Source organism: Pristis pectinata, chromosome 29 (assembly GCF_009764475.1).
Source record: "Pristis pectinata isolate sPriPec2 chromosome 29, sPriPec2.1.pri, whole genome shotgun sequence".
Taxonomy (NCBI): domain Eukaryota; kingdom Metazoa; phylum Chordata; class Chondrichthyes; order Rhinopristiformes; family Pristidae; genus Pristis; species Pristis pectinata.
The window spans coordinates 5,537,599-5,551,036 of NC_067433.1; the positions used below are offsets into that span (position 1 = coordinate 5,537,599).

The window sequence follows — 13,438 nt, forward strand, 5'->3', positions numbered from 1 at the left end:
TAACATGTAGCTTATTCTCCTGAAGGTGGTGACTCTTTGCTGCAGTGTATACTTCAGAGATTGGGTATGCTCTGACATTTACCCTATTGTATTCTTCATCTGTGTCTTCTAATATATAATACTGGTCATGCTCTAGAACTCCTGCTTCTCAGAGGCCCTGCAAAAATTCTGTTTACTTGATAACAAAATATTCACAACTTTAACATGAGTTTATTTGATTATCTCTGAAAAGCTGTATTCCTTTTTCTCCAGGTTGACCATGCTAAAAGCCTACATTATATCGGTGCTGGAGTGGCCTTTCCAGCAGGCATGGTCTTTATCTGCCTACAGTGCATCCTGACGTATAAAGTTGCAGTATCGCTTCTAGATCACTGGACAGGCCACATCAGGGTTATCCTCACCATACTGGCCTTAATATCTCTCGTTCTCAGTATCCTTCCATGTAATACTCTTCCCAAACATTCACCAGAGGAGCAGTGTTATCTGTGAAACAGAAATGAGGCTAATGTTTGAGAGTTTTGCTGGTGGTGAGTACATTGTTTAAGATGTCCCCTCTACTGCACAAAGTCACGTGAAATGTGTTGGTAGTTTTAAAATTGAAACACTGGAATAAATTTGGGGCTAATAGAAGAAACCTGATATATTAGCTTCTGGAGTACCACGCAGAAGGGTGGAACAATTCATGTTGGTGTGTAATTGGTCAAAGAATAGCCAGGAATTTACAATTAGATCCTTAGTCCATCCTGGGATATGGTTAGAGCATTTTCATTGTCTTCAATACCTCTCTGCTAGGGAAGGGAGATTTCAGTTCCTGGTTATTGTCCATTCAGTCCTACTGGAAAAAACAGAATAGAAATTCTGTTGTAGAGCATAGGTTACATGATAGTGTTTTGCAAAATGGAATTGGTACTTCTGTACATGTTGTACATGCACTGTTTCTTTCTCCAATGATGCTCCCAGACAGTCACTGACCTTGCGTTTAGGAGATCTTGTCTCCACACCCTCCAGATACAACCTCCAATTGCTTCTAAATCCTCCCAATATCCACAAGCAGAACTATCCTGCTAAGCATGTTGTTTCTGCCTGTACTCGTCCTACAGAATCTATTTCTTCCTACCTTTACTCTTTTCTTGTCCAATCCTTTCCCACTTAAACCTTTGATACTTTTGCCCTCCTGTCACTTTCATAGTTTCCAGTTCCCTGGCCCCAACCAGCTCGTCTTCACCATGTATATCCAATTGCCCCTTTACCTCCATCACACGACATCTGAGGGTCCTTCACTTCTTCCTTGAACAGTGACCACTACGACTCTGCCTTATGTGGGTGAACTCATTTTTACATTGATCTCCTTCAACTGCACTCACTTTCTCTGGGAACTTGGTTAGGCCCAGGCTATGTTATTGGTCACATAGAGCAATCCTGTTGAGGCCCCCTTTTTTTTCCTGTTAAACTGATGACTGTATTAGTGCTGCTTCCTGCACTTTACACAGGCCTCAAACTCCATTACTTCTGCCAATTTCCACTGTGCTCTCACATTCATATGGTCTATATCTGCTCTTCTCTTGTACCTCCATTACAAGGGTGGGGATAGCTACCAATATCCACTAACTCTACCAACATCCACTAACTCTACCAACTCCCACAGCTGTCTCAAGTACTCTGCCTCCCATCCTACTTCCAGTAAGGACTGCATTCTAGTTTCTCAGTGTCTGTCATCTTTGCTGTGATGACATTTTCCACACGTGGCTTAGACTCTATCTGTGGCTTTCCTTCCTACCCTGTTCTCGCCTCCAGAACGTAGATAGGATTTCCACCGTCTTGAATGGGATTCCACCACCAAATGCATCTTCCCCCACACCCTGTCTCCTTTCACCATTGCAAAGGGAAGGGACCATTATCTCCATGAGTCTTGCACCTCCAATCACTCCCCTTCTCGTGGCACTTTCCCATGCAATTACAGGAGATGCAACACTTCCCCTTTTTTCTCTTCTCTTCTACCTCTTTCCTTTCCACCATTCACGGACCTAAACAGTCTGTCCAGCTGAAACAGCACTTCACTTGCAGTTCTAATTTAGTGAATTGCATTGAGTTCTTACAATGTGGCTTCTATAATAAGGAAACCAAACTTGGGCTTGTGTGACTGTTCTGCAGAACACCTCCTTTCATCTCGCAGGGATTACCAAGAGCTTCCAGATGCCTGTCACTTTAATTCTCTTGCTTCAGTCCCACACTGACCTCTGTCTTTAGCCTCCTTCATTGCTTCAGTGATGCCCAACATGAGTTTCAGGAACAGAACCTAATGTTTTATCTGAGTATACTGAAGCCCTTGTGACATTAATATTGAATATAACAATTTCAGGTAGCCACTTTATTTTTCTGCTCTCCACAGATGAGGCTGTACCTTGCTGTTTCACTGCCTTTCTATTTTTTTTTTGTTTTCAGCTGCTTTTTGTTTGTCATTGTTACCATGATGACTTTGGTCTCCACCCTATCACAGCTATGTACTCTGTTCTCTTCAGCCTCCCCCTCTCTGCAACTCAATGTGCTTGAACTCGAGCTCTGGATTTCTGAGCTAGAACACAGCTGATATCATAATTGTACAACCACGAGGCTGAGTGTTTTGTGGATAGCTTGTTTCGGAAGATGTTCACCCACAGCTCAAGAAGAGTGCAGGCATAGGGGGAACGGGTGACTGCCAAGCAGGCAGGTTGTTCAGGAGACCAGGGCATCTAACTCTCTAACCAGTTTTGTGTTGTGAGTACTGATGAGGGAGAGGTGTTTCCCCCTATGAACCAATACCACAACAGTAAATGTGCCTCAGCTTCATGAGGGGGAGAAAGGTGAAGAGAGTAATAGTTTTAGGGGATTCTCATCAGGGAGTAGATGGGCATTTCTGTGATTCCACAATGGTGTATTGCCTCCCTGATGCTGGGGTTGAGAATATCTCTGAGCACTGCAAGTGTTTTGGAGGGGAAGTGGAACAGCCTGAGGTCATGGTCCATATGAGAACCAATGATATGGGTGGATGAAGGGATGAGTATGTGGAATTTTAGGAAGAAGTATAAGAGGCAGGACTTGAAGGGTATAATCTCCATATTCCTGCTTATTACCAGTGACGATAGATGTAGGGTAGTGCAGATGAGTGGCTAGAAAGATGGTACAGGAACAACAAACAACCTGCTGGAGGAACTCAGCAGGTCGAGCAACATCTGTGGGGGGGGGAGAAGGAATTGAAACCCTGCATCAGGACAGAGTGGAGAGGGGAGATGGCTGGTATAAAGAGAGGGGGTGTAGTGTCAGGAGTCTGAGGTGATTGGTGGACCGAGGAGGGGTGAAAGATGACGGGCAGGTTGGGGGGGGGGGGGGGTGGGTGACTGAGTAGGGAGATGGTGGTTGGTGGATTATAGATGGAGGCAGGTGGGGGGGGTGGTGGTAAGTGTCTCCAAGATGGTACAGGAGCACGAGCTTCTGATTTCGCAGGACCAGAGCTGGAACCAGTACAGAGTGTATCATTGGAGCTGGAACTAATGTACTTGTGGAAAGATTCAGTAGTGCTGTGCGGGCAGGATTAAACTGATTTGGTGGCGAGTACAGAAAAGCAGCACTTAAGAATGAGGCAAAAGATGCAGAAAGAATTCGGAGAGATAAATGGTATCAGAGCAAGTGATAGAAATTTCGGGGGCAGAACCAGACAATGAATTTAACGTCTGCGGTAGGTTTGCATATGTAAATGCAAGAAGAGTATTAAATGAGATAGGTGAGCAACGAATATAGTTAACCACGTGGAATTGCAATTACAGACCTGGCTTAAAAATTGGACAGGAATGGGTTCTAAATATTTGGGGTACTAGATAGTCAGATAAGATAGAGAAGGGAAGAAAGGAGGGGAAGTGGCAGTATGGAATAAGGAAAATGTTGCCGTGCTGGAAATTGAGGAAGTCCTGGAACAATCAAGGTCAGAACTATCTGTGTAGAAGAAACAACAGAGGTGTAATTGCATGGCTAGGACTATCTACAGCCTGCCAACTAGTGGGTAGGATGTTGAGGAGCAAATTTGAAGGGAAAATGCATGGATGTGAAAAGCCCGTGGAATAGTAATATTGGGGACTTCAACTATTAAAATATAATCTAGAATAATAATGACAATGGACAGAAAGGGAGGGAGCTGCTGAAATGTGTTCAGGAGAACTTCCTTGTGTGGTATGTTTCTGGCTCAACTAGGAACTACTGGGAGATGAGCCAGGCCAAATGGAACAAGTATCAATGAGAAACATCTAAGAAATGGTAATCATAATTTGTTAAGGTCTACAGTAGCTATGGAAATTGATATAGAACACACCAAGGTAAAAATAGTCAATTAGAGATGGGCCAATTTCAGTGAGCTGAAAACAAATCTGGTCAGAGTAGATATCAAACCTTGGTAGGCAAAACCATAATTGAACAATTGAAGGCCTTGAAAGTAGAGGTGTTTCATCTATAGTCTAGGTATGTTTCCATGAGGGAGTGGAGTATGGAATTAGAGCCAGAGCTTCATGGATGACCAAAAAGATAGACGGTAAAATAGAGCAGATGAAGAGTGTATAGCAGATGCTAGGTGGTTAACACAAATGAGGACCAGACTGATTAGGGAAAGGCAAAGAGTGAGCATGAGAAAAGATAACAAAAGGAAATCTAAAAATATTGTACATACTCTGAACAGGAAAAGGGTGAGGCTGATCAGAGACCACAAAGGAAGTCTACTTGGAGGCAGAGGGCAAAGCTGAAGTATTAAGTCCATACTTTTTGTCTTCACTAAGGAAAAAGAAGCTGCTAGAATCACAGCAAAGGAAGATGTAATTAAGACTGTGCATGAATAAAAATTAATAAAGGGGAGGTACTGGAAAGGCTAGCTTTGTTTAAGGTGGATAAATTATCTGGTCCAAATGAGATGCATCAATGTTGCTGAGAGAAATAAGAGAGCCAGGGCATCTTCCGGGCATCTGTAGATTTGAGGCTGGTACTTGCAGACTAGAAAATTGCAAATATTGCTCCCTTATTCAAAAAAGTGTAAGGCTAAACCTCAATTTAATCTTGGACGTGGGGGAAAGCTCCAGAAACAACAATCAAGGACAGAATCAGCAGTTACTTGGACAAATGTAGGTTGATTGGAGACGGCCAGCATGACGAATCATGCCCAACTAATTTGAAAGTTTTTTTTAGATGAAGGAACAAAGAGGGATTCCAGAAGGCATTTGACACAGTGAGATATAATAGGTTTTCGTCAAGACTGAAAAGGCCATGGGGTAAAAAAGGGGCTGCAGCATCATGTGTGGAAAATTAGTTAAGTAGGTAGAAACGGGTGGTGAAAGGTTTGTGGACTGGAGGGAAGTATATAGGGAGTTCTCCAGAGGAACACTGCTTTTCTAAATATAGATTAATGATTTGGACTTGGATGAACAGGATATAATTTCCAAGGCTACAGATATCACAAAACCTGGAGATGTAGTGAACAGTGAGGAGGATAGCAACAGACTTCAGGGAGGTGTAGATAGGCTGGGTGAATTTAATGCTGAGAAATTCGAAGCATTTCACTTCGGTAGGAAGAGTGAGAAGAAACAATATAAACTGAGGAACAGAATTCACAAAGGGGTACAAGAACAGAGTTCTGAGGGTATCGTGCAGAGTTTGTTGAAATTACCCGTTCAGGTTGAGAAAGTGGTTAAACAAACATATACAATCCTGGGCCTTGTAAACGGAGATATAGAATACCAGATCACTGGAAGTCACATCTGACCACAATTGGAATATTGTATCCAGTTCTTGTTGCCACAGTTTAGGAAAGATGTGAAGGCTTTGGAGATGGTGTAGATGAGATTTATCAAAATAGTTCCAGAGATGAGGAACTCCAGTTATATGGACAGATCTAGAGAAGTTGAGGTTGTTCTTGGAACAAGGCATGTTATGAGGAGATCTGTTGGAAGTATTTAAAATTATGAAAACCACAGAAAGAATAGGAAGAGAAACTGTTCCCTTGGTGCAGGGGTCGAGAATTATTTTTCTCCTATATGTCCTTGAAAGAGGTAAAGTCCATGAGTCAGTGCCAATTCTTGAAGCAATTCCATGTCTTATTTCTCTGTAACCTGTTCTCTGTCACATGCCCATCAACTTCACTCTGCTCCTAGCACCAACCTACCTACACTAAGGATAATTTGCAGTGGACAATTAACCTTCCAACTAGCATGTGTTTTTAGGTGTGTGAAGAAACCAAAGCACCCGGGAAAACCCATGTAAAACTCCATAGACAGCACAGGAAGTCATGATCCAACCTGGGTTGCTGAAGCTGTGAAGCAGCAACACTACTTCTTGTGCTACTTTGCTGTCCAAAGTGAAGTAGAATGACAGTGATTGGTAAAAGAGGAAGACAGTGAGTGATTAGGGTCTGGAATGCACTGTCAGGTAATGGAGGAAGCTTCATTTGTAATGTTTAAAAGTGAGCTGGATAAGTATCTGAAAAGAGAATTTGCACTTCCTTGGGATGAGAGTGGGGAGAGAGATTACCTGGATTGTTCTCTCATAGAACCGTTCTGGACTCCATTGAGTCAAATGGCCTTCTTTCATGCTGTGACATTCATATGTGTGAATGAATGAAAAAGTTAAGAAAAAATGAAATGAAATTTAAGTTTGTATGGCGCAGTTGGGATGTGGTTTTGTTGGGCTGAATGTTCACTACAAGATGAGCTCCAAGCAGAGATATGAGGAGATGGGTAACCCCACACAACCCCATCCATTAATTCTTGCATGTCATTTATTGAGCAGCTGGATATTGGTGTTAGTTGACTGATGATCCATTGTCTCACCTGGGAAGACCTGTGTGGATTGGTGGGATGAAACCACAGGATAGTGGGGAAAAAAATCACAAAATATAAGAATCTTGCTCCCTTTCCTGAAGACTATTACTGAGGTGGCAATATGTTATGTGTTTTGATTTTTGAGTGGCTGCCAGATGTTGAGGAACCTTGCAGATTCCCGGACTTTGCAGACAGCAACAAACCTACAGTGCTGGCCCCTGATCTCAAGTGTAAAAACCACACACTTATCTCAGAGTTCGTCATGGTGCCAACCTGACAAATTATTGCATGATTTTTTTTTGTTCCCACTGTGTTTCCTTGGAGCTCTTTTTTGCAGTAGTGAAAGTAACATTTGGGCACTTAAGTTTGGACTTGCCCAGAAATTCACAAGGAGGGTATGACGCATAACCATCCTTTACCTGAACTGCCAAGAGGAGTTTAAACATCCTCAGAAATTTCTAAAGCTTTTAGAAACTTCACCAAAAAAATGTAAATTGACAAGCTATTGGAGAGAGTTCAAAATAAAGTTCTTGGTTAGGTTTAATCAAGTTTTTTTTAATTAACGGGCTATGAGAACATTTTCTACAGCCTTTTCTAATATTTTCACCAGCGGAAAATGCTTATCACACCTTCTCAGATCAGGTGCAAAAACTTTGGGTTAACTGATGTTGATTGTGTTAATTTCGTAATTAGAGGCATTATCAGTGCAGCCTGCTAAGTGAGCTAAATTGCTAAAAGCAACTTTGAAACCTTCTAGTTAAAGAACATAGAACAGTACCGTGCAGGAACAGGCCCTTTGGCTTACAATGTCTGTGCCAACCATGATGCCAGTTTAAACTGCACATCTGCCTGCATGTGGTCTATATCCCTCCATTCCCTGCCTGTTTAAGTGTCTGTCTAAATGCCTCCTAAATGTTGCTATCGTATTTGCTTCCACCACTTCCCCTGGCACTGTGTTCCAGGCACCCACCACACTGTGTGTGTTTTTTATATCTATAATGCTCTCTAATCTAGGCAACATCTTGGTGAACCTCTGCACCACATCCTTCCCGTAATGTGGTGACCAGAATGGCACACAGTACTCCGAATGTTGCAACTTTGGTTAGGCTACATGACTTCCAGATTTTTATCCTCACCACCCCAACTAATGAAGGCAAGTATGCCGTTTGCTTTCTTTACTACCCTAACAGCTTGAGTTGCTGCTTTCAGGGAGCTATGGACTTGCAACCCAAGATCCCTCTGTACATAAATGGTATTGGTATTGGATTATTATTGTCACTTGTACCGAGGTACAGTGAAAAACTTGTCTTACAAACCAATCGTACAGGTCAATTCATTACACAGTGCAGTTACATTGAGTCAGTACAGAGTGCATTGATGTAGCACAGATAAAAACGATTACAGTACAAAGTGTCACAGCTGCAGAGAAAGTGCAGTGCAATAAGGTGCAAGGTCACAATAAGGTAGATCGTGAGGTCATAGTCCATCTCATTGTATAAGGGAACCATTCAATAGTCTTATCACAGTGGGGTAGAAGCTGTCCTTAAGTTTGGTGGTATGTGCCCTAGTCTGATGGTACGTGCTCCTAAGGTCCTGACATTTACTGTATACTTTCCTCTTAGATTTGACCTCCCAAAGCACAACACCTCACACTTGTCTGGATTAAGCTCCATCTGCCGTTTTTCTGCTCATATTTCCACTGGTCCATATCCTGTTGAATCCTTTGACAACCTCCCTCATTATCTCCAGAATGCACTTAAAATGCACAGAAATCTTGAAAGTACATTAGTTGTTGACTGGAAACTGGTAGTTTTGCCATCATTATTATTGTCAAATCTAGGCAGTTTGCTTTCCTAGAAAACTGTCTATATTATGATTTTCTGTAACATGAAGCCACATCATCTGTGCATGCATCCAGAAACTCAAGTTGGAAATAAAATTGTGCTTGTATTTACTTTTATCACAAATTCTGTGAAAGAGAATTTTATTCCGTATCTCAAAATTTTAGGGAGTGATTTGTGAATTCTATAAAGTTGAATTTCCACTACCTGAGTGGCTGTAATGTATTGGCCAGTAATTCAAGCCACCTAGCAGTTGAAAACTTGCCCGGCAAGAGTTAGCATTGTGACCGTAAAGGGCATTTGCTCATAGGAAAATTGCAGCATCTTGGCCAGGCTCGAATTGTGACCCAGAAGCAGGATGTGGAATCATCTCTCCATAATAGGGATGTGAGTCAGGGACAAATTAAAGGACTTCTCTTAGCTCACAATGCAGAGTCAGCGCAAGGATGAAGGAATGATCCCTTCTGGATTGGCAATGCAAGGTGGGAACAGGTTAGAGGATCCTCATAGTTGGGGATGTGAGCCGAGGCCAGATAAACAATCCTGTCTCTGGACTGAGGATATGAGACAGCAGGATGAACAGGCCTTTCTCTGGATAGGGATAATGTGCCAAGAGCAGAATGTATAATCTCCAGTTGGAACCAGAATGAATTTCTGCACAGGTTATTGGAGTGAAACAAGTAGAGTTGGTTTGCATAAGCATTGGTGCTGAGAATTTTATTCACTTATTTCTCAATTTAAAGGCTGTGTTCTCAATAAAATAAATTCTTTAATAGAAAATCATTTATCTGTTTCCTGTAACCTCACTGGTGGGCCCAGGCACATAAAAGAACTTTGATTCAGGGACAAAATATCAAGGCTCTTCATAGCTGCAGAACTTTGGCCAAAGAACCTTTTAACTGATGTTAGCTGTAGAATTGGGGGTTAGGCATGCTCCAATCACTATTTTTCAATAGTAATTGGAACCTAGTTCTAGTTGACAGCTTTCAAAAATAAATTCATTCTGTATAAAGGAGCAGACCAGAAGAAACAACCTTTCTTTCTCAACTGCATTGAAGATTGAGGACTTGGAATAGTTGGAAAGGGATCTTCTGTATTTTCAGATTTGGTAAGCAGCCTCAGATAGCTGAGGGGAGTCTACAGTACCACTAATGAAGGAAAACCTATTGCAGCCAGTACAAGTTGTTAAGATAAAGCTTGTAACCTTCCCCCTCTACCTCATTATCTCCCTCCTAGTTTTGGAATCTTTGTGGAAGGCCAGCAGATTTGAGCTGGTGTTGGTTTATCTTGCATATATTCTGTATTGTTCTGAATACTTCCCTACAACGTAGGCTGTTTTGGCCCACTGAGTCAATGTTAGCTCACAGAACACTCCCATTTCCCACTAGTTTTCCCTGTTATCTATTCTCCCCACATTCCCATCAACACCCCCAGATTCTACCACTCACCTACACAATAGGGGTAATTTTCAGTGCCCAGTTAACCTACCAACCCACAAATCTGTGGATGTAGGAGGAAGCAAAAGCACCAGAGGTCAGACTTAAACCTAGGTGGCTGGAGCTGTGAGGCAGCAGCTCTACTAGGTGTGCCAATCTATTTCCTTGTCTTTTTTTTTTGCACTGTTATTTTTGAAGGCTAATTATTCATACATAAGCACTCCTGTGAAACAGCCAGTGTTTTCCATTCAAAGACATGGCCTACTGAGGTCAGTTTTTATTTGTAGTCACTCTTGTACATGATTTCACATTTTGTAAGCACAAATGAAAATTCTGTTTAGAAAATGGTGGTATGTTCAGTCTGCAGCTATCTTAGCCTGTACTATTCCAACTGGTGTAACAGCCTGCAGTAGAAAATTATTATCACCATTCCCTTCAATCTTGACTGTTTCTGAAAACATTCCAGCAACAAAATACAGATTTCTTAATGGATAAATATAACTTTGTTATAATTTAGTGATCTTGTCCAGTGCTACCTACAGACAAAAACTGTCACAGGACTGTTTATTTATAGGGAAGAAAATTTGACATCTGTAGATAAAGCAGTTAATGCAGATCTGTGCACAAGAAAATGACTGCAGTGTTGGAGCTAGGAGCTGCAGGAGAACCCACGCCTTATAAGGAAATGCAGAGAAGCTGACTGACTTCAGAATCTCTCTGTGCTTGCGGGTTATTTACAGCTGTACAGTCTGGTGTTTAAATCATCTTAGTTCAGATCTATTCTTTTAACAAAGCAAAGGAAGTGTTTTCATAATGAAGATTAAAATATTTTGTCATCTAGAAATGAAGTGATGATATTGATGTAGCTGATCATAAGAAATAATTAATTCTGTTGGAGGATGAGGTCGGTGGGCTAAATTGGGAGAAAATGTTTCAGGTGGACAATAACCTATTGACATACAAACACTCTGTCTCCTCATCCTCTCTCAACTCTGGGGAAATTTTGGCTTGTTCATTCAGCTAGAATAGAGGACATTAATCAATTTTGCTACTGTGCTTATTAGTGTTTTAGCAACCAGATACAAGAGGGAAAAACATGCCAATAAGCCACAGTTATTGGCTTCCTAAGTGGTGCTCTTATTTCTTCCCTTCAAACCATATTCACCCACAGAGAGAGCCTTATTCTCAGCAGCATTTCATCCTATTGTTAACATGTTCAAATTGTTCTTTTTGCACAGGACCCAAGTTTAGATGGCCAGAATTTGGGCTCTTTCCTATTCAATATGTTTGAAATCCTGATGGCAGTATTGATTTCATGTCTGGCTACTTAGTCGAAATCTACACTTTTCCACACATTTTGGCTGGGGGTTTTAATTTTGTCAAATGTTCTTTGAATTAAAAGTTTAATTCATACTGACAGGGATTATGTGACGAGAAGGAAATGGGCATACTTGTCAGTGTACACAGCTCAATGCCTATTGAGACAAATAACTTCTGCCTTAATGGAGTCTTTCTCATTTGATAGTGTACCACGCTCCCCTGTGCCTCAAATCTAGGGTATGTGTTGTTCATTGTGGTGATGTTAATGGATCTGACGTTAAAAGGTACTGTAATAACATTTTTATCTCTGCTGGAATACAGTTACTTGAGTGCCATGTGTTTTCTGGTACTGCTGCTGATCTTTCATACATGGTGCATCTCCAACCCCCATCCTACCTCCTCTCCATAGGAAGGTAGCTAGGTTATTCAACCAATAATAGCATTAGACTCCTTCCCAACATGGTTTCCCAATATCCCATTCAAATGGTCAACTACTTTTGATTCTACTTTCCTAGCTAATGTTGTTAGTAACATTTTTAAAATGATTCCGATACTGAATGATATGTTGTGTATGTACAACATTCTATGTTTTTATTTCAGATCTCCACCGGTCTCAGCTTTCCTATTTATATTTAGTGTTGCATATTTTAACTATAACTTATTCGTGTGGAGAAATTGAAAGGAATTTTTAGCATAAACGTAACTAGTGTAAATTGCAAAAATTCAAGCCTCCGCAAAGTGAAGATCTGGGCAAACGATGAGTAATTTAGAGTTTGGCTTTTTTAATCATAGAGTTATGCCTTTTCATTATTGCAGACACCAGAGTTGTATTATGTAAATGTTTGTTATCGTCTCTCTTCATTTAAAAATACCTATCCCTTTTGACCAAGTTTTTGATCACCTGATCACCAGGTTTAGGCCAGATTCTGTCTGATCATGCTCCTGTGAAGGGATTGGTAGTTTCGCTGTGTTAAGGATGCTATATTAATGTAAGTTGTTCTCGGGTCATGCAGCACAGAAACAGGCTCTTTGGCCCATTCTGATGTTGACCATCAAGTACATATCTATACTAATCCTTTGTTTGATTTTTAACAGATCAAGTCAAGAGAAAGCTATGATCTAGGCACATTATCTCCTCCATCATTGTAACTTTTAGGCAGTGATATTGATGAGCCCATTTGTAGGGCCCATATTACAACCCATGAGTAAAGTTGAGAAGGGGTGGGAGAGAAATTGGGGTTGGTCAGGAATTGGTTAAAAGGCTATAGATTTTTTAGGGAAGGACACGTCAAAAGAAATGAGAAACACTGCCATTCTGAAGCTTTTAGGAAGAAAAGTAGGGGCTTTTGCAATCAAGAGGACTAGAAGGATGTTTTAGTTCAAAGGTCGGTAACATGATGAATGGCTGTTGGTCTAGGATTGAAGCAGCTATATGGCTAGAGGCACAAATCATTTGGAGCTATCAATCTGCTTTAAGCTGGCCAATCAATTTCACTTCCATTCACAAACCAGTCCACTGAAGCTCAAGTAGTCCATTTGTTACTATGGCAACAGCATAATGCGGAGGCAGGTGGCTTCCTCTTGCTGGTTGGTAAATAAACTTGCCAAGCACTGTTACTGTTGTTGAAATACATCATAGGAGTCCCTCAGTCTTCACATTGTATTTCCGTCTAGCCTGAACTTGAGGCTGCTTTGTTTTTGACTGCCATTTTTGTTAAGAATGCTGTTTATCAAATCTTCATCCTATAACAAGTGAGACAAAGATAATCTCCCAAAGGAAATATATCATCTCTTAATGATCCCCTTGGGAAGGACAGCAGTGAGTATGACTAAGATTATAGGATCCCACTCTCCAGCCAAAAATGTCACTTTCAAATATATGGGGCTGGAAATTTTGTACGGGAGTAGAATAGCAAGAGTTGCCTGTAGTATCTCCAGTGCAACTGACTGTTGGGAATTGAGTTTAAAAAAGGCAATTGAAGTGACATCATTTTAGTTATGCTACCAATCAAAT

At 41.2% G+C, this 13,438-nt stretch overlaps 1 protein-coding gene across 2 annotated transcripts in view; it reads left to right on the top strand.

The window, feature by feature from the left end:
- Positions 1-13,438, top strand: part of LOC127584233 (transmembrane protein 150A-like) — a 36,651-nt gene that overhangs the window by 17,505 nt on the left and 5,708 nt on the right. For both annotated transcript variants that reach the window (XM_052040864.1, XM_052040865.1), the window contains one exon: positions 253-430. In XM_052040864.1, coding sequence (XP_051896824.1) covers positions 253-430 — 178 coding nt within the window. The remainder of the gene's footprint in view (positions 1-252; positions 431-13,438) is intronic.